The 26,925-nt window shown below is 43.5% G+C and overlaps 1 protein-coding gene across 1 annotated transcript; it reads left to right on the forward strand.

The window, feature by feature from the left end:
• Window positions 1-356: 356 nt before the first annotated feature.
• On the forward strand, window positions 357-26,925 carry Mapre1 (microtubule associated protein RP/EB family member 1). Its single transcript, XM_038330356.1, has 7 exons — window positions 357-483; window positions 5,429-5,552; window positions 12,960-13,105; window positions 15,924-16,131; window positions 19,980-20,101; window positions 23,378-23,530; window positions 25,250-26,925. The coding sequence occupies exons 2-7, from the start codon at window positions 5,432-5,434 to the stop codon at window positions 25,304-25,306; spliced, it is 807 nt and encodes a 268-aa protein (XP_038186284.1). The 5' UTR covers window positions 357-483; window positions 5,429-5,431; the 3' UTR covers window positions 25,307-26,925.

Below are 26,925 nucleotides of genomic sequence, written 5' to 3' on the forward strand. Positions count from 1 at the left end.
ATGTATTGCGGGAATGACAAGTGTGCTCCACCACAGCCTGTTTCTGCGGTGTTGGGGACAGAATCCAGGGATTCATACATGCTAGGCGAGCATCAACCAAGCTTCCTCCCTAGCCCATTCAATAATCCACTTTGGTAAAAATCAATGTGCTGGGATACAGCGAACCAAAATGTGCAATTGGACCCCGCCTCCTAAGAGGAGTCACATCTCATTGGCCACAAGTGACCACGTGCCCAGCAGGCTTGCTCACAGCCCCCGGGCATCACAGCTGTCGATCAAGGGCTCGGCCCCTCCTCCGGCTCGCGGGCTGGTCCGTCTCTATAAAAGGACGGGCGGCGCTGACGAGCCCGTGCGTCGGCGCGTCACGGCGGGGTGCGTGTGAGGTCATTGCGCGCGGGCGGGCGGGGTCCGACGGTTTGAACGAGACGAAGACGGAACCGGAGCCGGGCGCGCGGTCAGAGGACGCGGGTTCCCCGAGAGCCGGTGAGGCGGCTGGTGGGCCCGGGCGGCGGCAGCGGTCGAGAACTCACGGGGGGCGGCCCTCGTGAGCGGCGCGGTGCCGCGAGGGCGGTGGGGGGGAAGGGCGGGGCTGTGACCCGGCGCGCGGCCTGGGCCGGGGGCGCGCGCTCCGTTGTCCCGGGGGCGGGGCGTGGGCCGGAAGTGGGGGCTGCTTAGTGGTGACCGGCGAGGTCCTGGCTGTACGGCTGAGCCCGGAGGGTGTGCTTGAGGGGTGAGGTGGGGACCCTCGGTGTTGGAGGCGTCGTTGCATAATGGGTGGGAGTTGGTCTGCGGGAGTTGGACCCCAGAATGCGACCTTAGGCTGACGCTTCAGCCACCCGGTGCCACAGTTTCCTCATCTGTAAAATGGGGATAGTAGGATTAAGCATAGAAATGTCTCAGCACGATGCTTGGCAAAAGTAAGGCGGTCAGCCGGGGTTTGTTGAGTGCCTGTAAATGCCAGGTCCGTTTCCATTAGCGAGTAGACAGGCAAAGACATGCTTTCTAGGAGTCTGCTTTGTGGGCAAAGAGCTGGGAAGCAAGAAAATGAATACATGGCCAAGATAATTTCTGTAATTACTATAAAAGGGTGATACTAGTACTGCAGGGTGCAGCCTGACCTCTGCTCCTTGGAGATGAGGATCCGGAGGCATAGCCCATTGAGGGAAGTTAAGCTAAGCCTGATGTCTGCTCATGATAGGATGGATGTCTTGGAGAGCGTTAATCACGATAGCTCCTTAATGGGCACTTGCTGTTTGTAGTGCCCATTAAAGCTTGATTTAGCATTGTGTCATTTAATAGGCACATTGTCTTGGAGATATGTTATCTTCATTTTCTTTCTTTCCCCTCTGTTGTATTTTGTTCATTTTATTTTCTTTGTGGTGCTGGGAGTTGACTCCCGTTCTCCCACCCTCTCCACTGGACTGTGTGACTGAGCTACTCTCTCCCTCACAGACATTTTGCAGAGGCGAGTCTGAGATTTTAGGTGGTGAAATGACTTGCCTTCTGTTGCCTAACAAGTAACTTAATTCCAGGTTCATAACCTCTGTGTTAGCCCTTCTCCCCCATCTAGAAAGGGTATTTTATACAGACATGCCTCTTATGTCAAAAGGCCAGCACATGGATGCTTGGGAGGAGGTGTTCTTTTCAGTTAGGGTGTTAGTTAACTGGGATTCTACTTAATCCTTACCACAACAGTATAAAAGGTAGGGTCTTAGCCATTTTGCAGGTGAGCCATTTCTGAGGAAAGGAGAAGTGTTTCATTAATAGTCACAGATCGATCTATTTATTTATTTATTTATTTATTTATTTATTTATTTATTTATTGTGCTATCCTCCTATCTTTCCATGGGACTTGGGATGGTACTTGGAGAGGAAGGTCATGTACTTTAGCCTATGCTGAATTGAAGTGAGTCGGGGAGCCAAGTGTGGTGGCACGGGCCCGTAGTCCTTACTCTTGGGTGGGGGTGGGAGAGGCTGAAGAATGAGGAATTCAAGGTCATCTAGCTTCAGAGCTACTTCAGGAGCTACTGTGTGGAAGAGCAGAGTAGAATGAGTTAGGGAGGGAGACACTTGAGTACGTGGGAAGGGGGTTTTCATTGTGGTTCTGCGCAGCTCAGAGAGCCCTGAAACAGTGGGGGTGGGTGTGTTGTACTCAGCGGGCTTGCACCAAGGCTGAGCAGTGGACATTTTCCTTACTTTCTGGAGACAGGATCTTAACTCTTAGCCCAGGCTGGCCTAGAATGCACAGTGAGGCCTGCTGGTCCTGAAGTGGAGTGATCTCTCTGCCTCAGCTCTTTGAGTGCTAGGTTTATAGGCATGGGCCCTCACTTCTGGCTCATACATTCTTACCAGAAGGAGGGGGGGGGAGGGGAAGGGGGAGAGAGGGAGAGAGGGAGGGAAGAAGGGAGAGGGGGAGGGAGGGAGAGAGGGGGAGAGAGAAAGAGACAGAGAGAAAGAGAGAGAGAGCGCTTAGTTTTGAGAACTAGTCTCTATTTTGACTGCCTGGAAGAGCCAATTAATTGTTCGAGTGAGTGGATGTTTATTGCACATCCACAGGGTGCCTAATCCCATGTATTTAGTGACCACAGAGTTTGTGGAGCACATGGGACTTGGCATTAATGTACTGCTAATGATAGAGTTTGAAATTACATGACATGATCGTCAAGGGCCATTAACCTTTTCTGAGCTGGGGTGTGGTCAGGAGACACATGTGGCTTTACCAGCTGCTTTCATTTTATGGTAGCATGAGACACACAATACCCAATGTATACATGTATACCCAAGATAGATTGTAAGGCTCAGCCTGGGATCATGCCATCTTGTTTGAATGGCTCTCCTTGGGACACGATGATAGCCTTCTGCACACAGTGTGCATTTTTATTGTTGAGGGATTTTTAAGCAGGAGAGAAATACCTCATGCGATTTGTGATTTAGAAAATTCTTTCTGGCTGCCGTGTAGGAACAGATTGAGACAGACTAATTTGAGGACTTGCAGGGGATCTTGAGAGGTGTTGGCAGCAGATACCAGGCACAGTTCTCAGCACCAAGATAGCATAAAAGAGAGGCGGTCCCAACCCTGGACCCCATTTGTTCCTATGGCTTGTGTTTGACATAATGCCAGCTATGTTATGTTTCCTATTTCATATAGCTCTCTCTGAGCTCTTTTTCAGATGGTTGTATTAATTTAGAGTTGAGGTACCTTGACTTTAGTACCTTGCCCCACGTCACATGGCTAATGGGATGGACTCAGGTTTAAGCCCAGCTCCACCAGTTACCTCCTGGCCTAAATCTGGTCTGGGAAGCTGAGAAATGGAGGAATAGTGACAATTTAGTGTGATAATTAAAGTCCCAGAGGTCTGAATGAAGTGCTCTGGGAGCGTGAGGAAGGATTTACCTGTGGAATGAGGACTAAATTGTGCTGTTTTCTTGCTGGTTCGGTCAGCTGTTTTTAGGGAGTGTAGAGAGTGTTGGTAGTTAGCTTTCTGAAAAGAGTTTATGTGGACAGCCTTTCCTCCTCCAGTCTGAAACAAGTAACATTTACCTAATACTCTGTGTGTGTGAAATGTGGGGTGTGGGGTGGGGGCGAGGGCAAGGATATCAGGCAGAGACTGCCAAGTCATCTGTGTCTGTACACCTCGTCACCACTGCTCGTAAGTTAGTGCACTGGGAGAGGGAACCCCGTCTTTGGTTCTCAGGCTAGAGCGTGTGACTCAGGACTTGCAGTGGCTCCATGCAGGAGATGAATGTGGGCAGAGCCCACATTACTAGGTGGAGGGAGTGAAGCATGTCAGGAGAGCCAAGGGCTGGGGTCTTATGGCTGTAAATTGCTGTGAATTCCATTCCTTATTCCATTGACAAAGCAGTGTCAGGGAATTAGGACACTTCTAGTGTCAGAGTCACTGTAAAGCCTACTGTCTGCTCAGTGAGACGGCTCAGCAGGTAAAGATGCTTCCCACCAAGCCTAACCAGCTGACTTTGAGTTTCGGAACCACATGGTAGAAGGAGAGAAGTTTTCCTTAGACCTCCACATACATGCATATACGTGCACACAAGAACAGAGTAAATAAAAATTACAAAGAATGAAGGATGATTGAACAGATATTCTCAGAGTATGGCTCCCACATTTACCAGTACTTTAAATGAGATTTATAGTTGACTATAATGATTGGTGCGTGTAGTCCCAACTGCTCCCAAGCTTGAGGCAAGAGTATAACCTAAGCCTAGAAGTTTGAGGTTTGCCTGTACAACATGGCATATCTGCACCCCAAAATAGAAAGGCTATTTCAGATATCTGCCTGAAAGGTGATGGGCAGCATTTTCTGAGAAATGGGGAAATGAGGCCGGGTAGACTTGGCTGTAATATTCAGGGCCTCCTTTTCTTCACCCCTGAAATGAAGAAAGTGAAGAGGGCCTTGAAGAGGATTGCCAGTTCAGTAACAAGTGTCTTTGAGAGACCTCATACTTAGTTAGAGTTCAGGTACCCCCAAGTCCCCAGGGAGTGTGCAGCAGAGAAAAGTAGGTGCCAAGGACTTCGAGAGGTTACCACTTGACCTCACCTATGTACAGTACCTAAGTTATTGGAAACTGTGAAAGTAAATAGGTATCGCTAGGGATTGGCCCAGGGCTTGGCGCAAAACAGTCTACTGATGAGCAGTGCCCTTAGCCCTTGGTGTGTGTGTTGTTGTTGATGATGACTCGAGATAAGGTCTTTGTAGCCTGCACTGGCCTGGAACTTGAGGTTGTCCTGCCTCGGCCTCCTGAGCACAGGTATGCTACCACCACACACACCTGTTTCTTTTCTTTCTTTTTTTTTTTTTTGGTGCTGATGATTGAATGCAGGCATCATGGATGCAGAGTGCATGTTCTATTACTCTGAATTACCCCACAGCTCTTGGACTAGTGTTTTTGAACAGAACGTTCTTTTTTTTTTTTTTTTTTTTTTTTTTGTTTTTCGAGACAGGGTTTCTCTGTGGCTTTGGAGCCTATCCTGGAACTAGCTCTTGTAGACCAGACTGGTCTCGAACTCACAGAGATCCGCCTGCCTCTGCCTCCCGAGTGCTGGGATTAAAGGCGTGCGCCACCACCGCCCGGCGAACAGAACATTCTTGATTATGCAGCAGCCCTCCCTTCATAAAGTCTGTGCTGATCTCTAAGTGCCTTTTGTGACTTGTAATCGTGTATCAGTCTTATTAACATGGGACCTGAGTTTTAGACTGACCAGTTTGGGACATTTATTTCAGGTCATTTTATGCATGGAACTCTGGCTTATGACTGGAATCTTAGTGTCTGGTTTCACCTTTCAGGGAAGAAGGCTGAGCTTAAAATTGAGTATTTGTACAGATTTGCTCTGGGCGACCCTGGGAACTGCGCGCCCTTACTTCCATGCTCATCCTAACAGGAGTCTTCTCTCTCTGATTTCATGCTGTAGAAGATGGCAGTGAATGTGTACTCGACGTCAGTCACCAGTGATAACCTAAGTCGACATGACATGCTGGCTTGGATCAATGAATCTCTGCAGTTGAATTTGACAAAGATAGAACAGTTGTGCTCAGGTAAGAGGAATCCACTAGACACCACCCCCCTTTATTTATTTTTATTTTATTTTTTGGCTTTTTAAGTCAATGTTTCCCTGTGTAGCCTTGGCTGGTCTGGAACTTTAGACCAGGCTGTCCTTGAATTCAAAGATCCACCTGCTTCTGCCTCCTGAGTGCTGAGATTAAAGATTGCACCACCATACTTGACTCACTAGGCCACCTTTTAAAAGCACATGTGGCCTTAGGGTTTGTACTGGCCTCTACATAGAGCCACAAAGAGATTATAGTTTCTTTCTTTCAGCTTTATCCCTGCTGAGTGCTGGGAGGCATGGCTCAGTCAATAGAATACTTGCCTGGTATTCACAGAGCTCTGAGTTTGATTGCCAAGGAGTGTGCATAAATGCCTGTAGAGACCAAGACATCGGGTCTTGTCTGTTGCTCTCTACCTTAATTGCCTAGAGACAGCTCTGTCACTGAACTGGAGGACTGGAAGCAGAAGCTTGCTATTTTGGCTAGGCTTTCAGTCCAGAGTAGGCTGACTAGTGAGGTCCTGAGATCTACCTGTCTATTCTCCAGTGCTGGGATTGTAGGTATACACACCATGCCTGGCTCTTTGCATAGGTGTTGGGATTCAAACCTAGATATTCTCCATTGTGCTTGTAGAGCAAGTGCTCTTACCCACTGAGCCATCTCCTCAGCTTTGCATGTCAGGGCTGTAAAACTGGATCTTTCTAGTTAGTGGATGATTTCAAGAATATATATATATATACCAGAGCTGGGTGTGATGGTACATGTTTTTAATTCCAGCATTTGGGAGGCAGAGGCCTCTGAGTTTGAGGCCAGTCTAGTCTACATAGTCTACATAGCAATATGTACCAGATCCACTAAAGCTACATGGTGAAACCCTTTCTCAAAAGCAACAGCCCCCCACACAGATAGGGATGGTGTGGGGGATATTTTCCTCTAACTACTGGAATTCTGTCTTAATGGGCATGGATGTAAAGCAGTAGAAAAGGACTTGGGCAACATGCCCAAGTCTGGGTTCAGTTCCCAGAACTTGGCCGGGGGGTGGGGTGGGAGGTGGGGAGTCTTATTAGTGACTTAGAATCCGAATCCTGCTTCTTCCAGTAAATAACTTCTTTTTGGTACTAGTGGTTAAAAACAGGGCTTACACGTGCTATGCAAGTGCACTACCCTTAGCCCCAGCCTCTTACTAACTTTGAGGCAGTATCTTCCTAAATATCTCAGTCTGGCTTTAATTTACCCTGGAGCCTAGAATTTATGATCCTTCTTTCTCAGCGTCCTAAGAAGCTGGATTACAGACAACCTGGACAACCAGGCTCAGCTATGTAAACACTTCTCAAACATCCCCATTTAGCTCAGTATATCTCCAAGAGAAAGGTACAGGTACTTCCAATTTCACATGGGAAAGATGGCTTAGAGAATTTGAGTAATGAATCTAGGCATAGAGAACTAAGAGTACAAGGGGGATTTGAACCCTTTTCAAATCAAGAGCCTATATTCTTCAGTCCCTACACGCTATTTGCACTGGACTTTTTCTTAACTGACGGGTACCATTTGGGTTGATTTAAAGAGACTGCCATTCCTTAGCTGCTTCCTGTGGTGCTCAGCTTTTGTACTTCCTTTTTTTTTTTTTTGTTTTGAGGGGGGAGTGGCTCCTACTCTTGGTCTTGGTTTAATTTTTTTGCTTCATTTGCTGCGAGGTCCAGTCTGTTTTTCAGTTGTCCAGAGGGAGGTGATACATGAAGAATTCGTTGGTTCCCAACGAGTGGCTTTATTAACCTTATTTTGTTGTAAAGTAGGTTGCTTCAGATCTGTGCTGCTGTCCTCTATCTCCTAGTCATTTTCTCAGCTTTTTATTGCTGTGCCACAGTTTGTTAAAGGCTTTTTAAAGCACTTGTTTGCCCTGTGCTATGAGTAATGTGGGGTGAGGTCATCTTCATTTTCATTGAAGACCGCTTGCTCACCAGCAGGTTTTCCCTAAAATTTCCTTCTGTCTATAAATACACCCCAGAATATTGCTCACTTAATTAGAAGATGCATCTCTTCCTGTATAGATAAGTTGTACATGTCCCAATCTGGCCCCAGGCTTTTCTGATTTAGGCAGGGAGCTATCTTAGACATGTCATGTCATGAAGAAGCTCTGAACCTTGTGACCTTGGATGAATTCTTTGGTGGTCTTCTAGTACTGTTTCCTCAGCTGTGAACTGGGGCAGTAGTCCTGGCTCACCAGCTTGGTTTTTGCCAGGGTCTCCTGTAACATTGCTGATTGTCAGACCCTGGTGGACCAGGTACAGATGCTCATGAGCTGCCTGATGTGGTTGTTGGGAAATGAGTCGTCTGAAAGAGCAGCCAGTGCTCTTAATTACCTGTCCTCTACCCTACCATTTTTTTTTTTTTTTGAGACAAAGTTTTATTCTGTAGCCAAGGGTAGTTGGTCTCTAACTTGTGGCCATTCTCTTTCCTCTGCTTCTCACATGTTAGGATTACCTGTATGGTAGTACACATATGAGATTGATTACATATGGCATGTGTTGGATATTTATTTTATCTTATTATTACTTTTCAAGACAGGGTTTTTCTGTGTAACAGCCCTAGCTCTCCAACTAGCTCCATAGACAAGGCTGGCACGAACTCACAGAGATCTACCTGCCTCTGCCTCCCGGTGTGTTGCATTTTAAAAGAGACATGTAGAAGAGAATTGAGCAAATACAACTGTATATAATTAGTTATAATGACACTTTATCAAAAACTCTGTGAAGTATTTCAGCTTTTCTGGCTTCTGCCACTTTTCTTATCCTAGATAAGGTGTTTTCCTTAGGAGAAAGTGTTGAGTGTAAGACATTTAACTGAGCCGGGCGGTGGTGGCGCACGCCTTTAATCCCAGCACTCGGGAGGCAGAGGCAGGCGGATCTCTGTGAGTTCGAGACCAGCCTGGTCTACAAGAGCTAGTTCCAGGACAGGCTCCAAAGCCACAGAGAAACCCTGTCTCGAAAAACCAAAAAAAGAAAAAAAAAAAAAAAAAAAGACATTTAACTGATATGTGAGTAACTTCTATTCATTGATAGTTGTCTCTTGAAAGCTGCTTCGGATGGCTCTTGGAATATGTAGGTGGTAGCATTGTGTTTTTCATTTTGCCTTTCGAGACCACACAGGATAAGCTGCAGACTGTTCTTGAGAGTTGGGGCCGGGGTCCTTCTCAACTCCTTGCTAGCAGTCAGAGGAGGGAAAACTCAGTTCCTTGTGTGTCTGAGGCTTTCAGCACCAGTTCTGGTTCTTTCTTATCAAACTTCTAATAAGCAGTGGATCAAAAGACCAGAAGTTTCCACCATGCACAATCTTTAGGAGGTAATATCCGGTTTTTCTCTACAAGTACAAAGTGGGGATCCGTCCCTGGTCATGTGCTGCTGGCTGTGACGTGACTGAGTGTTTTCAGTATCAGCTCCCCACCCACCCACAGAGTCAGGAGCCCTTGCTTGACTCTGGTAGTGAGAAAGGGTGAGAAGACCTTGGTGATACTAGCAGGCTGATTCAAGAGGCTTCCTATGTTCTGTCAGGGATCCTCTTTGGCGTGCTAACCAGTCAAGTCTGTTGCAGATACCATCAGAGAAGGAACTCTGGTCACACAGAACAATTTTGACGTCACACAGTGATTTTTGACAGCAAGCTTGCTTTTGTCCAGAAGGAGCCAGGAGTTGCTTTTTGCCACCCTGTGTCTGGTGGGCAGCACTAGTAATTTCTTTGTATGACTCTTTGTTAGTGGATTGGCTGTGTATTTGTTTCTAGTTTCTTGCCCCTCAGACTGTTAACAGTGAGTAACATACAAGCCAAAGCAAATGCTGGTTATACAATTCTGTTTACGTCAAAATAGTGTTCCCCTTGTTAAAATATTTTGAGCTTGAATTTTAAGGTCTGTATTAATGACCCTTCAGCCCTCTGCAAATTTTTTTTTATTCGTCATTTAAGATAATCAAGTTGCATGTGCTCTTCGAAGCCTAAACACTCACTCTTTGTAGTTATGTGTGTTTTGTGTATGTTAATATTAAAGCACTGGCGTTATTTATTTTGTGTGATATATGGGTTTTAGGGATCTAGTGTGCTGTGGAGTACATGCGGAGGTCAGAGGACAGGTCTTGAGTTGATTCTCTTCTATCTTGTTGAGGCAGGGATTTCTCTTTTTCTGCCAACCCATGCACTCCAGGTTTTCTGGGCCCACAACCTCCAGGCAGTTCCCTGTGACGCCTTCCTGTCTGCTATAGGAATGCTGTGATTACAGATTATATTGTATCTGTCCTTTTCTAGGTTTGGGCTGGTCTTGAATTCCTGATCTACCTTTTTTAGCTTTCTGAGTTTTGGGATTACAGATGTGTACCATCATGCCTAGTGTTAGTAAAGGAATATTGACTAGGGTTTTCATTGAGCTTTCTAAGAGTACCCTGAACTGAACCAGGCTGAGCATCAATGTACTTGAGATAAGAAATTGTCTGGTATTGGACTGTGTCCTGGCCTTGTATTTTATGGTCTCTGTTCCTAAGCAGAGCCTTAGAGTGGAGTTTGTGACAGCCAGTGGACACCGTGACACTACCTTATTCTCCTCTCATTACTTCACATTGTCAAGCTAGAGACTGATGGGTTCTTCTTGTTGAAGATTGTTGGCCTATTTTGAAGCTCTGCTTGAGTTGTCAGCCTTTGCCCTAGTCTCATTCAGGCAGAGTGGAAAGGATCCCCAGCAACCTGAGTTTTTTTTTTTTTTTCTTCTAACTGAGACATGTATGAAAAGGGTATGAGGATTGGCTATGGTGGTACATCTTTGTAATCCCAGAATTTGAGAGTTGCAGGAAGGAGGATTTATGGAGAGTTTCAGACTAGTCTGGGCTATGTTGCAAGATCCTGTCTCTATAACCAACCAACCAGCCAACCAACCAACCAAAATCCTCTGGCTCCTTGTACACAGCTGGGGAACTCTACTGTTGGGCTCTATCCCCAGCTCTTTTAGTGGGCCTTACATTTTTTTCTTTTTTCTTTCTTTTTTTTATTTTAAATATATATTAACACATTTTTGGTCAATGAGAGTGTACTCACATGATATACTCCCCTTCTAGAAAATGCTTCTTTCCCCAACTGTACAACTATATCTGTCCTATGGGCTTCTAATGTAATAACAGCCATTCATGGGAATCAGGAGCTCATTGTAATGCTAGGGTTGGACTCTGGCCTCTGTGGTATTTACATATTTTGGTCCTTGTTTTTAAATTTCTTTGTGCGTGTATGTGCATATTGGGACTTGAACTCAGAGTCCTTACACTTGACAAGTACTCTATCACTGTACTACATCCCCAACTCCTCTATTTAGTTTTTAAAAGTTATAATGTCTCTAGGGACTCTTTGAGTTCTAAACTAAAAACTAATGATTCTTTGAGCAGATGACTAAGAAGCAGACGGTTTTTGCTGCTGCGTTGTTGGTTGGTCTGTTTGGTTGCTACTTAGTTCTAAGAAAAATATGTGCTGGGTATAGTGGTGTTTGGCTTTAATCTCAGCATTTAAGAGGCAGAAGCAGGCATATCTCTGGGTTCAAGGTCAGTTTGGTCTATGTTGTAAGCCCTGTCTCAAAACAAAACAAAAACTATGTATGTGTATGGTATATGTGTGGGAATGCATGGGCCAGAGAACACCTTTGTGGAATTTGTTCTCTCTTTCTATGTGTACCTGGGTTCCAGGTATAGAACTCAGATCTCCAGGCTTGCATAGCCAGCACCTTTAGGTACTGAGCCATTTCATTGAACCAAGCTTCCCCGAGTGCTGGGGTTACAAGTGTATAGCACTACACCCAGCTCCTCCAGTTCTCTTCTAACCTAATTCAGAAGGGAGGTCTTTGAAATCCTCTGTGCTCCTGTGGAGAGCAGTAAGTCTGTATCTCTGAAGATTTAGAAAATGTTTTACCCCTTTTTTCCCTTTTACTGTTCTGGGCATTCATTTTTCTTTCTAGTGGCTATTTATGGCAATTTCTAACAAGAGTTAGACTTTCATAGCAGCCTTTATTTTCTGCCTGTTTTCCAAATTGAAAGTATGTTAAAAAATTTGTCAGATAAAACCAGCTTTGAATTAGCACTTCAGAGGTTGAGACAGTGGGATTGCCATGAGTTCATAGCTAGCCTGGGCTCTACAGTAAGTTCCAGGTCTGACGGAGATACATATTTCTAAAAGTAAACTTTAAGATCCCTTGTCATTTTGTTAATAGATGAAAAAAAATTATGTGTATGAGTGTTTAACCTGCATGTATGTCTGTACGTCACATGTGCGTCAGATACCTTAGGCACCAGAAGAGGGCATTGGATCCCCTGGAAAGTAGCATTACAAACAATTGTGAGTTGTATGGGTACAGGGAATCAAACTCAGGTCCTCTGCAGGAGTGCTCTTAACTACTGAGCCATCTCTAGCCCTTTGTTAATAAATTTTTAAAAATTGATTTTGCACTTATCTTCCCCCCAAGATATTTGTTTCTATTACTTTAAATTATGTGTGTGTGTGCGCGCGCGCATGCATTCATGCGTGTGTGTTTGCGCATATGTGTGCTGTTGCCCACAGAGATGTGAGATTTCCCTAGAGCTGAAGTTACAGGTGATTAAGAACCACCTGATATGGCTGTTGGGAACTAAACGGTCCATTGCAAGGGCTATATATGTTCTTAACCATTGAATTGTCTTTGTAACCCCATCTTTTTAGTTGTCTGGGCCAATGTACAAATTTTAAAATTGTATTTGGGGCCTGGAAATATAGAATACTCGGCTACTATACATAAGCCTCTGATTTTCACCCTGAGCTCCACACATGTAATAGCATGTGTTGTCTTGTGCTTAAAAATTTCAGCACTAAGGAAGTGGAGGCAGGAGGATCAGAAATTCCAGGTTATCTTCGCTTCTTTGAGTTTGAACCTGGTCTAAGCACATGAGACATTTTTTTTTGTTTTGTTTTTGTTTTGTTTTTCAAGACAGGGTTTCCCTGTAGTTTCTCGAGCCTGTCCTGGAACTAGCTCTTCTAGACCAGGCTGGCCTTAACTCAGAGATCTGCCTGCCTCTGCCTCCCGAGTGCTGGGATTAAAGGCGTGTACCACCACCGCCCGGCTTGAGACATATCTTTTAACAAATTGTATTTGGGTTAATTGATGTGAATGACCATGGTTTTTTACTAGTAGCATTTAGAGTGGGCCATAGTGTTAAACATCTTTAATCCCAGCACTCAGGAGGCAGAGGCAGGCAGATCTCTTTGAGTCCAGTGCCAGCCTGATCTATGTTGGGAGTTTTAGGCCAACCAAGGCTACATAGTGAGTGAGATTCTGTCTGGGGGGGAAAGTGTGGCATTCAGTGACCTAGTTAATTGACTTTTTCTTTTATGTTATTGATTCAGGGGCTGCATACTGTCAGTTTATGGACATGCTCTTCCCTGGCTCCATTGCTTTGAAGAAAGTGAAATTCCAAGCTAAGCTAGAACATGAATACATCCAGAACTTCAAAATACTACAAGCAGGTTTCAAGAGGATGGGTGTTGACAAAGTAAGTAAGCTTTATTCCTTCATTTAGGTTTCTTTCTTATGTTTAAATTTTTTATCTAATTTTAGATATCTTTAACAAAAGAATGTGTGTGTGTGTGTGTGTGTGTGTGTGTGTATGCCTATGCAAGAGGAACACTTGGGGGAAATGAGGTCATCAGGCTTGACAGCAGGTGTCTTTACCAATTGAGCTATCTCTCTGCTCTCCACCCTCTTTGTTGTTGTGTGTTTTTGTTTTTTGAGACAGGGTCTTTCTCTGTAGTCCTGACTGTACTGGATTCACTATGTAGACCAGGCTGCTCTCAAATTCACAGAGATCTGTCTGCTTCTTCCTCTCAAGTGCTGGGATTAAAGGCATGTGTCACCACCACACCCAGCCTTGCTGGCTCTTTGAAAATTTATTTTTTTAAAAGTTTGTTTACGACAGGCTGGCCTTGAACTCACTGTGTAGCCCAGGCTGGCTTTGAACTCATGGTAGTCTTCCTGCTTCAGCCTCCTGAGTGATAGGATTACAGGTGTGAGGCACTCTGTGGGCTGGACATTTTCTAGTTTGTTACCTTTGTTTCTAGTTAACAGGATTGACAGGGAACCAGGTTTTCCTCTATCCTCCTGCCCTTGCTTCCTTCACTGTCCCTTTTTATTGTTTTAATTTAATAATGGTTTGGAGTAGTCAACCTGTAACATGAGGGACTAGCTTAACCCCGAAATAATCACACAGAAACTGTATTCATTAAAACACTCCTTGGCCCATTAGCTCAGGCTTCTTATTAACTCTTATATTAACCCATTATTCTTGCCTATGTTAGCCAGATGGCTCAGTACCTTTTTCAGCAGGGCAGGTCACAGCCTGCTTCTTTGGTGTCTGGACAGGACTGCAGAAAGAGCTTCCTTCTTCCCAGAATTCTCCTGTTCTCATTGACCTGCCTCTACTTCCTATCTGGTTATCCTGCCTATACTAACTGCCTGGCTACTGACCAATCACCGTTTATTTAAAATATAATTGACAGAATACAATTGTCCTGCACCATCAACCTGTAAACCTGAACTACTGTGGGACAATGATCTTGTACCCTATAAAGATTTGTCACTTGTATTGGTTTAATAAAACACTGATTGGCCAGTAGTCAAGCAGGAAGTATAGGCTGGGTGGCCAGAATAGGAGAATTGTGGGAAGAGGAAAGGCTCAGTCTGCTGTTGTCACCCAGATACAGAGGAAGCAAGATGAGAATGCCTCACTGATAAAAGGTACCAAGCCACATGGCTAACACAGACAAGAATTATGGGTTAAGATGTAAGAGTTAGTTAATAAGAATCCTGAGCTAATAGGCCAACCAGCTTATAATTAAGGTAGGCCTCTGTGTATTTCTTTGGGATAGTTAATGTAGGTGTCTGTGTGTTATTTTGGGATTGAATGGCTTTGGGACTGGGCATGACAGAAACTTCTGTCAACACTAAATCACACTAAACCAGTGATTTTTTTTTAAAAATAAAATTTAAAAGATTTATTCTATGTGTATGAGTGTTTTGCTTGCTTGTATGTATTGTATTGTGTGTGCCCGGTGTCTGTGGAGGTCAGAAGAGGGGGTTGCATCCCTTGGAGTTGGAAGTGGCTGTGTGCCACCATTTAAGTAAGGAACGAAACCCAGGTCTTCTACAAGAGCAACAAGTGCTGTCCCTCATTCAGTGGTCCCTGTACCCCCTAAAACTTTCTTTCATTCCATTTTATTGAGAGAAAGAAAGAGGGGAGAGAGTGTATGAGTGCATGTGTATATGTGAGGCGTTGCTGCAGCTGTACCCACCGAACCATCTCACTGGTCCCGTTTCATACTTGGGAGTCTTTCTCTGGCCCACTGACCAGCTCCAAATAAATGACACAGAGACTTACTAATTACAATAGCTTAGGCTTGCTCTTAATTAGCTCTTATAACTAAAATTAACACATTTCTGTTCATCTGTCTATTGCCACTTGACTCATGGCTTTTACCTCTTTTCCTGCATGTCTGTTGCCTCTGTGTCCACTGGCGACTGCCTTCTTCCCAGCATTCTCTCTGCCCTGAAAATCCTGCCTAGCTATGGGTCATTCAGCTTTTTTTTGTTTGTTTTTTGGTTTTTCAAGACAGGATTTCTCTGTGTAATAATCCTAGCTGTCTTGGAACTCTCAAAGATCCACCTGCCTCTGCCTCCCAAGTGCTGGGAATAAAGGTAGGCTCCACCATTGCCTGGATTTTTATTTTATTATTTTTTTTTTTAGATTTACTTCTATAAAATATACTGTACTTGATTCTGCATTTTGACTTTTTATCCACCCATCCTTCTTTCCTTTCCTTCCTTCCTCCTTCCTTGTCTCCTTCTCCTCCCTTTCTAGAGTCTTACTGTGTAGCCTAGGCAGACCTCAAATTTGACATGCTCCTGTCTCAGCTCCCAGAGTGTTTACAGATGTGTGCCATTGCACTCAACCAGGGTATTTCTCTTGATGGTACAGTGAAACTTCTGCTGCCTTTTAGGTGTCTTAATGTGTGGTTATGACTTTGGTGATGCTAGTTCCCCTGTGGTGCTTAGGATGCAGCACAAGGCCTTGTGCAGCCAGGCAGGCACTGAACCATATCCAGGTCTCTGGTTGTTTTTTTGACATTTCTTCTCAGGAGTTTGGAAGACTGACTAGGATTGGTACTGTATTGAAGGCAAACTGAACTTAGCAGTAAGATCTCTAAAACATTTTCTTAATTTGGCAGAACTTGGGTGGTTCTGATTTATGGGCAAGTTTGATGCTTGCCAAACAAAGCCTATGGTTTGGTCTAAATGGTCTTGATTTTTCTCTGCAGATAATTCCTGTGGATAAATTAGTAAAAGGAAAATTTCAGGACAATTTTGAATTCGTTCAGTGGTTCAAGAAGTTTTTTGATGCAAACTATGATGGAAAAGAGTATGACCCTGTAGCTGCCAGACAAGGTCAAGAAACGGCAGTGGCTCCTTCTCTTGTCGCCCCAGCTCTGAGTAAACCGAAGAAACCTCTCAGCTCCGGTAATGCAGGTAAAGAGAACCGTTAGCCTGGTTCCAGTAATTCCACTCATTCAACATTGGGTACAGGGACTCTGCATAGAACAGTGCTGTAGCCCTGGATCAGGAGAGTTGAGTAGCCATAGGCGTACCCTGTGCCTTTGGCAGGGACATGATTCTGCATGTGGCAGATATGAGCCTGTGCTGTGCAGCTCCGTGGAAACCTCTTCACTCTTGCCCCTGGTCTTCCTTCTCTGTAAAGTGTTCTGGCCTGTATGCTGTGTTACCTAAGGACTTTTTTGTTGGATGTAATAGAATTTACTTCTGCTAGTTCACATAACAGAGCTTTATTTCCATGGGAAATTATGGCATTTTGTAAATACCGAGAGTAAGTTTCAGTTGTCTGAGGTTTAGGACTTCAAGAGTTTTCTAGATCTTTGGGATTCTTCTAGCCGTCAGTCTTTAGGCCAGCCTTCTGTGCCTGCTTGTGGCTTCTTCCATGGAGATTAAATGGGAGAACTGCTGTGGCTTGCTTTGCTGCTAGCAGGGCCTAGGAGGGAGGGGCAAGTGGATGGTAAAGAGTGTCTTAAGAATGTTTGGCCTTGGTTTTCCCAAGATGTCCTTTTAGTAGTATATTCATAGAACATGTACATATGTTCTGGGCCACCACTCCCTGCTAAAGATGGAGTGTTGTGTTGTTGTTGCTGTTGTTGAGACAGGGTCTCTGGCCCAGGCTGGCCTTGAACTCACTGTGTAGCCAAGGATGACTTTGAACTTTGTTCTTCCTGCTCCACCTATTGGAGTTTTGTTTTAATAACTTTATTGAGAAAGAATACACACACCATACGTTTTTACCTTCTTAAAATGTTTAAACTTGAAAAAATTGCAATTTATTTTTATGTTTATGGGTGCTTTGATTGCATGTATGTCTGTATTACATATGTGCCTGGTGCCCTCAGAGGTCAGAAGAGGGTGTTGAATTCCCTGAAACTGTAATTATAAATGGTTGTGAACCACTATGTGGGTGTTGGAAATTGAACCAGGTCCTCTGGAAGATAAGCAAGTGCTCTTCTGAACCATCTCTCCAACTTCTGTGTGTGTGTGTGTGTGTATACATGCACATGTGCATATATTCATATGTGTGTGTATGTGAAGGTGCATTTGGAGATCAAGGACAACCTTAGATATTTCTCAGGTACCATTCACCTGTTTCATTGAGATATTTCATTGACTTGGAACTTGTTTAATAGACTAAGCTGACTTGCCAGGGAGCCTCTCTATCACTGGGATTATAAGCATGCACTGTTACATGGGTTCTGGGAATACAACTCAGGACTTGAGGTTTTTAAGGCAAGCATTTTAATGACTGAAGGCCAGTAAAGCTTAGGAAAGCTCTCACCTTTTTTGTTTGTTTATGTTTTGCTATTATTTATTTATTTATTTAGGCAGGTCTCACTTTGTAGCTCTGGCTCTTCTGCCACTCATTCTGTAGACCAGGCTGGCCTTGAATTCACAAAGATCTGCCTGCCTCTGCTTTCCAAGTGCTGGGATTAAAGGTGTGCACCACCACCACCTGGCTTTACCACAAACAATTTAAGGATATTTTGATCACTCAAAAAGAAACCTGCTTGTACTCAATTGTTTGTGTTCATTTCCTCCAACTTTTCTCTCTTTCCTGGCTCTAGGTTTCTATGACCTCATTTATTTTGGACATTTTTCTATAAATGAAACCATAGAATAGTGTCATCTTGTTTCTGACTTCCTTTACTTAGCACAATAATTTCAGTTTTTATAGTATTTATCAGTTTTTATTTATTTATTTTTGAGACTGTCTCACTATGTTGCTCTGATTTGTCTGGAACTCACTATGTAGACCAGGCTGACCTCAAACTCACAGAGACCTGTCTGTCTCTGCCTCCCAAATGTTTGATTTAAAGGTGTGTGTCAGTACCCCCAGCTGGTTCTTTTTTTTCTGTCTCCCCCTCTTCCCAGTACCATGTCACACATGCTAGGGAAGCTGTGTACTTCTGAACCATATCAGTGTACCCCCCCCCCCAATCCATACCTTCTTTTCAAAAATTTGAGACAGGCTCTTGAAGGTTGCCCAGTCACTCCTTGAACTTGTGATATTCTTGCCTTATCCTCCCAACAGCCTAGCTTAGTACTTGTTTTTATTGCAGCATAATCCTCCATTGTGTGGAACACCTCATTTGTCTGTTGGTTGTGGAGTTGTTGCTGGTGTTGGCTGTCTGAGTGTACTGCTGTGAGGTTCATGTAGTTTCTGTGTAGAACACATTTTTATTTCTGTTGGGTGTGTACCCAAGAGTGTATTTTTGAAGCTGAATTCCTGGGCTACATTAAAGTGTTTGTAGAGCTGCCTGTTTGCACTGCTGCTGCCCACTGCCCACTGCCCACTGCCCACTGCCATACCATCAGCGGTGTCTAACCATTTGTTGACGGAAGCCGCTTGATGGTTCCCAGCTGCCCAGACTTCTGAAATAACCACACAGAAACTGTATTAATTGAATCACTGCTTTGACCCATTAGCTCTAGCTTCTTATTGGCTCTTACATATTAATTTAACTCATCTCCATTAATCTGTGTATCGCCACGTGGCTGTGGTTTACCAGCGGCATCTGTCTCTGGTGGGGCTACGTGGCTTCTCCCTCTGACTCTGCCTCCTTTCTCCCAGCATTCAGCTTAGTTTTCCCCGCCTCGCTCTGTTCCCTTACAGCTCTGCTATAGGCCCAAAGCAGTTCCTTTAATAACCAGTGGTATTCACAACATACAGAGGGGAAACCCACGTCAACCATTAGTGGTGTAGGAGGGTTCTGATTACCCTCAGAACTGTGTCCTTTTTCTTCCTTAGCTGTTGAGAATGGCGACTACATACGTAATCTTAGACTTAGCGTATTTCAGATGACTTGTAGTAAACATTTAGTGTTCAGGATAAGCAAGTACCAAAGAGTGCCATGCAGACAGAATGCCTGTGACTGGACAAAAGACCTGTGATTATAGATTTTTGGGGTACTGGGAAGATAGGATATTTCTTTTTTTTTTTTTTTTGGTTTTTCGAGACAGGGTTTCCCTGTAGTTTCTAGAGCCTGTCCTGGAACTAGCTCTTCTAGACCAAGCTGGCCTCGAACTCAGAGATCCACCTGCCTCTGCCTCCCGAGTGCTGGGATTATGGGATTAAAGGCATGTGCCACCACCGCCCGGCTAAGATAGGATATTTCTAAGCCTGGCTTAATATCTGTGTTTTACAGAATATTTGCTAAAGTGAGGAGTGTTGCATTTATCGTGAAGTAGCCCATTCTTAGTTATGTAAACTTGCAGATCATTTTCTGTCACTGCATTGTCTGCCTTTTGCTTATAACCACTAAGAAATCTGTAAATCTTGGTTATGGTTTCTCTCCTGACCCATAGACATCTAAAAGGTGAGCTCTGAAGCTACAGTGGTAAAGGCGGGCTCTACTCCTAGCCTTTGTGAGCTCCTTCCCTTACCTGACCCAGGGAGTCTGAGGCAGTAAGATAGAGAGTGCTAGTTTTCCAGGTGGAGCACAGAGTACTGCAGTACCAGCTGAGATTGAGATCTGTTCTTTAGACAGGTTTGCCTTTGATCCATGAAACTGCCTTGCTTTTGGGTTAAGGTTCATCATTGTATGTACCAGTGTGATTACACCTTTCAGCTGACAGTTGGCTGTAGCAGAGTGAAGATCTTGTTAGAGGCCAGGATAAGAACCACTTGGTGTTGTGCTCTTGTATTTAGGCTCTCTAGTATCAGTTCCTTTACTGACTATGGAAAGCAGTTATACAGACTTCTTGCTTTTTGTGTGTTTCTGTTTTTGAAATTTCTCCTAACATGGTTAGTCTTTTCTCAGCTCCGCAGAGACCCATTGCAACACAGAGAACTACTGCAGCTCCTAAGGCTGGTCCAGGGATGGTGCGGAAGAATCCTGGTGTGGGCAATGGGGATGACGAAGCAGCTGAATTGGTGCAGCAGGTATGCTCCTCTTGTGTTGTTGATATTGTTATTGTGGGTTCCTTGCTTCACTCATGAGGGCAGGAGCTTCTCTGCTTGCCTGCAGTTGTCTTGATATGTGAGGCTTTGGCTGCAGAATTGGCCATGAGCCGTGGAGTAGAACAGGGTTCAGGCTTTCCTAGTACCACAGAAACCTATGTCTGTCTGGAAACCAACTTAAAAAGAAAAGATTTATTCTTATTCATGTGTGTTTGTCTATGTGTCTGATATATGTGTGAAGACCAGAAGAAGTCAGTGGATCCCTGGTACTGGAGTTATAGGCAGTTATGATCCACACTGTGGATCATAGTCTTGAACCTCGTTGGAATGCCCTCGGATTCTCTGGGATTAAGAGAATAAAGATAATGAACGTTGCCTTCAGGAGATTGAGAGTGGAAGTGCTAGGAAAGGCCTGTTGCTCTTCTGGTTCTCTTCTGTACGGTTCAGTGACTGGAGGTAGAGCAGAAAAACAGAATGGGGACGCTTGATCCTCTTTGTATTTTTCCTACCTTGTTTAATGCTTTTGAGTGACTATTTTGATTCAGTCATCTACTAGTCACTGTTGCTGTAAAATACAGAATTGTGGAGAAAAAGGAGACCTCCCTAAAACGTCAGAGGAAGCAGTTACAGAAAAAAAAGAGCATAAAGAGTGGTCAGCTGAGGCTGCATGACTGGCAAGTTGATCCTTCATTCTGCAGGAATTGACAGTTTTTTTCATGATGAGCCCAAGGAGGAAATGAGAGCCGCCCTGCCATTATTTCACTTAGCTTTTCAGCTGGCCTCTCTGGACTACATACTTAATGTGTGAGGTGGGCGCTTGGGTAGGTTTTTTTGTTCACTTTTTTCTTTTGAGACAGGGTCTTACTATGCAGACTAGACTGGCTTTGAATTTGTGGCCATGCTGTAACCTCTGCTTCTATGCCTGGAGGGAGCTAGCACTTGGTCACAGTAATTCAGATATCTGGAATGGTGTTTGGTACAGACTCCATTGGATTAAATGATAGTGGACAAAAGACAGTTCTGATGATTGTTTTTATAGTCTGGATGGAATGGAGTAGATGCTGCAGTGTTCTTTAAAAGTTCACATGGGTTAGATCTTCTTGGCTTGTGCGAGAAATAAGAAATGGATCAGGAAAGGGAGACTTCCCTGCTTTGGAGATTGGTATTTATCATCATTGCTCTGGGAAAATTGATGGTAAACATTGGAGAGAATTTCGGAATAGGTTTCAATAGTTGAGATTGTGTAGGCTGTGATGTTGGGGCGGCTGACCTATCCCTGCTCTGAGGGGCGTGGCCGCTCCAGGGGCAAAAAGGTACCTTTAAAAAGAACCGGGTTTGGGATAGGCGCCCCTGTTTTCTTCCGCTTGGTTCTCTACTTCGCTGGAACCTAGGCTTTGTAAGTGTACCCCACTTTCTCCTTTTATTAAAACTGATTCATTTTAAAAAGGCTATTTTGGTTATTTCAAATCTCCGCACATCACTGTGAGAAGTTGTGGGCCTCTGATGATGATGTGGGAGGTCAGGAAACTGACTTTGTACTAAGCAGTTTCTTCTTTTACCCTGGAAAGTTAGGGTCAGATTCTCACACCCAGCTGGTCTGTACCACAGAAACGCATTGGTCTGCTTATCTCTCTCTCTTTTTTTAAATCCCTTTTGTTTTTGCTAGTTTCTGGCTTATCCAGACCTCACCTTCTAAATGCTGGATTTATAGGTGTGAACCAATATACCTGGCTCTTGACCTGAATAAGTTTTTTTTTTTTTTTTTTAAAAAAGTTAATATGAAGGACTGTATGCTTTTCTCAGGTTGCCAAAGTCCAAACCCCAATTTGTTACATGTTCTGTCTGGTGGCCTCCCTGAAAGCATTTGAATTTGTAGCCCTAGATAAATGGGAGACATGAAGCAGATAGGTTGGTTAGGCAGAGAGCAGCACTGTATTCTGTGTCGATTACTTTGTAGTACTTGCTCATCCTTGGTTGGTTTGCAGGGATCCCAGCGTAAGTCATCATGGAGATAGTTACTTAAAGTCTTTTGAGTGTCTTATGTGTGGCCTAAATTGTCTTGGAACTAGCTATCCTCTTTCCTGTCTCCTAAATTCTGGGATTACAGCTGTGTGTTAAACTCTGCCAGGATTTGTACTTAAAAAATCATGTGAATATGTGTTGTCAAATCCGCTTGTAGTCTCACACTAGGTTTGTGTGTGCCTGTGTGAGTTTCTGTTCACCACCTGCATGCAGGAGCTCCTGGAGGCCAGAAGTGCTACATACTGTTCCCTGGAATTGGTGTTACAGGTTGTTGTGAGCTACCACGTTGGTCTGTGAACTAAGCCTATGTCCTTTGTAAGAGCAGTACTAGCCAGTGACCCATCTCTTGAGTCACAAAATTTGTTGTTATTATTAGAGACAGGGTCTCAGAATATAGTTCTTGTTGGCCTGGAACTAACTCATTATGTGGGCCAAACTGGCCTTGAACTCAGATCCAACTGCCTCTACATCCTGAGTGCTGGGGTTAAAGGTATATGTCACCATGCCTGGCAAGATTTATTTCTTAATTTAATTTCTCAGTAGCTTATTTGTGGAAACCAAAGCCCTCTAGTGGGACTTACAGGGGCTTAGGGCCACCTAATGTTTTGAATGATATATGCAGCTAGTCTTGAACTAAATTGACCATTCTCCTGGTAAGGACATAGTGATGATTATTGGTCATCTTGCTAAGCTGGATAGTGGGTTCTACTCCCATCTCAGTCAGCCTTAACTTTTCCATTTTTGATCCCATCTCAGTGAAAAGCTTTCTAAAAATTTAAGGTATAGTTCTCCCTCCCTCCCTCCCTCCCTCCCTCCCTCCCTCCCTCCCTCCCTCCCTTCCTTCCTCTTTCCTTCCTTCCCTCCCTCCCTCTTTCTCTCTCTTTTTTGAGGCAGGGTTTATCTGTGTAGCCCTGGCTGTCCTAGAACTTACTGTGTGGACCAGGCTGGACTTATTCACAGAGGTCAGTCTGCCTCTGCCTCCTGAATGCTGGTATTCAAGGCATATGCCATCATGCCTAGCTTTAAGGTGTAGTCTTATAGCCTTCCCTTTCTTGAGAACTCATAGTCAAGATTGCTGTGAACTAGTATACATTATATATCTGAAACTGAAGAAAATTGACATTAAACTGAACTGGATTTTTGCTTATGTTTTATTTTGATCAAAGGACACATCATTTTTTGGGTTTGATATTTTATTAGTACATCAATGCTTACTGTTTTCAATATCTTTTACAGGTCAAAGTTTTGAAGCTTACTGTTGAAGACTTGGAGAAAGAGAGAGACTTCTACTTTGGAAAGCTAAGGAACATTGAATTGATTTGCCAGGAGAATGAGGGGGAAAATGACCCTGTACTGCAGAGGATTGTAGATATTCTTTATGCCACAGATGTACGTGTTTACCTGGAGATTTTCTTTCCATTCTGTCAACTAAGAAAAAGTGTAACATTGTTGATTTCAGCTCATTTTGTGCTGGCACCTCTGTTCCAGGGTAGGGTTCACCAGAAAATTTCATCTTTGATTTTCTCCAAGTCAACTAGAGAGCATCTTCCCTAGTAGCTAGCTTTTGGCGTCCCTGTGTCTTTGCTTAAGGAAGCAGTTGACTACAGAAATAGCTGGCTTGTCCACTTCTGTAGTTTATTGGCCATCCCATCCCTGCAGTTTGACTACTCCAGCTGGATGTGTTGTTGTTGGCCATTATCAGGACCCCAGGCATGTCCTTGGTCCTTGATGTTTGCCTCGCAGCTGCCAGGGTATGCCTTTGCTCCTCCCTCCCAGGAGCTTGCCTAACTCCCTGTGTGATTTTCTTTGGATCCATCTTTATTACATAGCCTTTAATCATGACATACTCATTCATTAGAGAAGACTGCTTTTCTTCCTCCTGGATTTAGGATATGATACCTGGCCATGCCTACCGTTTAACAGTATTTGTAATTGCGCATACCTCACAAGGTCTATGTAATACTATACAAATTAACTAGTAGTTTTCTAAATATACTGTTGGAATTTTGAAGGATTAAGACAGATGACTGAGAAACTGCTAATTTGTCAATAAATCATTAACGTTTGCATCATGTTCAATAGTGAAATATGATGAAGCTAGATGAATAAGTCTTTGGTTTTTTAGTGAAAGTATATCTTAACTACCTTAAGCAATAGAGATTTAGTTAAAAGGAAAAGTCAAGGTGTGCTTTTATGGTAGAGCAGTGTGGCCATTTTGTACTGTAATTTAGCAGTCCTCCTGCCTCAGCCTCTTGAAGTGCTAGAATTACAGGTGTGAGCCACCACACCCAGTTAGGATACTGAACTTGATAGTCATCTTCAGGTTTTTTGTTTTTGATCAAATCAAGGGTTTCATAATCTTGCTTGGACTTGAACTCACTACATAGGTAAGGATGACCTTGAACTCCTGTTTGTGTGTCCTGAATTTTGGAATTTTGTGTGTGTGTGTGTGCTGTTCTACCTGCTTAAATGGCATTGAATTTGCTTTTGTTTTGTTATGAAACTTGGGATTGAATCCACTTTTGTCTTATGTAGAGTTAAGTGCTCTGTCATTGGAGATCTGACAGGAATTTTTTGAGGCAGGGTCTCATTCCCTGTAGTAGTAAACTTGGAGTTAAAGCCTTTTGAGGGAATACACATTTTAAAGATATATTTAGACACATAAATATTCATTATTCTAATGCTTTGAGGATGAATTTGTGTGTAGTTTTTGGCATTAAGAAATGGTGCTGTTGTTGCCTGTGATAGACGCATTTAAATGTAGAACTCAGGAGGCAAAGGTAGAACAATTTGAATTTGAAGCCAGCTTGGTCTATATTTAAGCAAGCTTCAGGCTAGGCAAGGCTACATAGGGAAACCTTATATCAAAAATCAAACCAAAAAAAATACAAAAAAGAAATGATGCCATTGTCTAAAAAAATAATAGTTTATATTATAAATTATTATAAATTATATATACCTGGTTTATGTGTTGAAGTGCCAGATGTGTGGGAAACAGGAAGAACTACCTACATGGAGAGGCTTAAATTGTGAGGTCAATGAGTAGAAGGAGGAACTGGCATTACGTATTGAGTAACAGCTTTCCCCAACTTTCATTTCCCATTTCAGGAAGGCTTTGTGATACCTGACGAAGGGGGCCCACAGGAGGAACAAGAAGAGTATTAAGCAGCCTGGACCAGCAGAGCAACATCCGAATTCTTCACTCCAAATCATGTGCTTAACTGTTAAATACACCCTTTTGTTATTCTTAGAGAATTCACTGGTTTCTTTTCATAAGCAAAAAGTACCTCTTCTTCAAAGTGCACTTTGCAGAAGTCTCTTTCCGATGAGTTTGAGTTAGGAGCTGTTGCCTTGTAGCAGAGCAGTATTAACATCTAGTTGGTTCACTAGGGGACAGAGAGGCCAACCATGGGGCTCTTCATATGGATGCTGGTCACACTGACTGATGGAGAAGGGGGTTTTGTAATACATTGAGGTATTACAAATACTCAGAGAAATGTAAAGACTGATATGAATTTTAAGTGAAATTCTGGCAGAGAACGTTTTAATAAATAATGCCTTAAGAGTATTTAAAATATGCTTCCATATTTCAAAATATAAAATGTAACATGACAGGAGATTTTGTGTGTCCTATGTTGTGTCTGGGAAGGAAGGGCCAGACTTTAGACCCTTTGGAACCTGCTGATACAGGCCTTTCCAGACTACATCTCATAGATGTAGTCTTTGGCCCAGAAGGAAAGTTTGAAAAGTTGTTCTGTAAAGCCATTAGGTGTCATTGACCAGTTGCATCCCTACTATAAAATAAACAAGCAACATGGTAGCTTGGATGAACAGAGGGTGTCTCATCCTGCAGTGCCTGAGACAGAGCTCAGCTTTTGCTGAGCTTTCCTCTGAGGATTTTTCAAACAGTCCCCCAAGTTCCTGTGTATTGTGATTCTGGGATCTGCCCATATCTCTGGGATTTGAATGGGCGCTGAGTCCCTTTGTACTGTCTTCTAAGTTTACATTTACCACGTTCTCTTCTCTGCTCCCCTTGACCTCTGGGGACGCCTCTGGCTCCTTAAGTTTGCTGCTGAGCGTTGTAAATACAGCAGGCTGGTGATCGAGTGCTGCAAGTTCTTTCTGGACCTCTGGCAAAGGAGTGATCAGTGAAGGCCAGTGTCACCTTGGGCTCTGTGAGGCTGGGGTGTTTGGTGTCTGCTGTCCACAGCTCTCCATTGTCACCCAAATACTTTGCCAGTGCACTAATCTCTTTGGAGATAAAATTCTCTAGTGTGTTACTAAATGTTAAAATGTTTTTTTTTTAAGAATATACAGTACCATGACTGAAATATTAATATTTAAAATCCTTTCATTCCTAATTCTCCCTCATTTGCTTTGCCCATGACCTATTCAGTTCGTTTGGCAGAATTCTGCAAAATGTATGTTACCCACTACTGAGGTTGTTCAGCCCCTGATATGTTTGTGTTGGTTTGTTTCTGGTGGTAGCTTGTCTTATGCTGTGTGTAGAAAACAGGTATTTTATGACAGTTTGTTATGTAGTGCATGCTCTGTGTGGAATTCAGAGGAAAATCCAATTTAGTGATTAACAATGCCAAAAAAAAATGCAAGTAACTAGCCATTGTTCAGATGACAGTGGTGCTATTTCTCCTTTGTGGCCTTTTAGACTTCTGTTGCCCCCAAATTCCATTTTATTGGGAACTCATTTTTCCACCTGGTCTTTCTTGACAGGGTTTTTTTCTACTTTAAACAGTTTCTAAATAAAATTCTGTATTTCAAGAGTG

Source organism: Arvicola amphibius, chromosome 5 (genome assembly GCF_903992535.2).
Source record: "Arvicola amphibius chromosome 5, mArvAmp1.2, whole genome shotgun sequence".
NCBI classification, from domain to species: Eukaryota; Metazoa; Chordata; class Mammalia; order Rodentia; family Cricetidae; genus Arvicola; species Arvicola amphibius.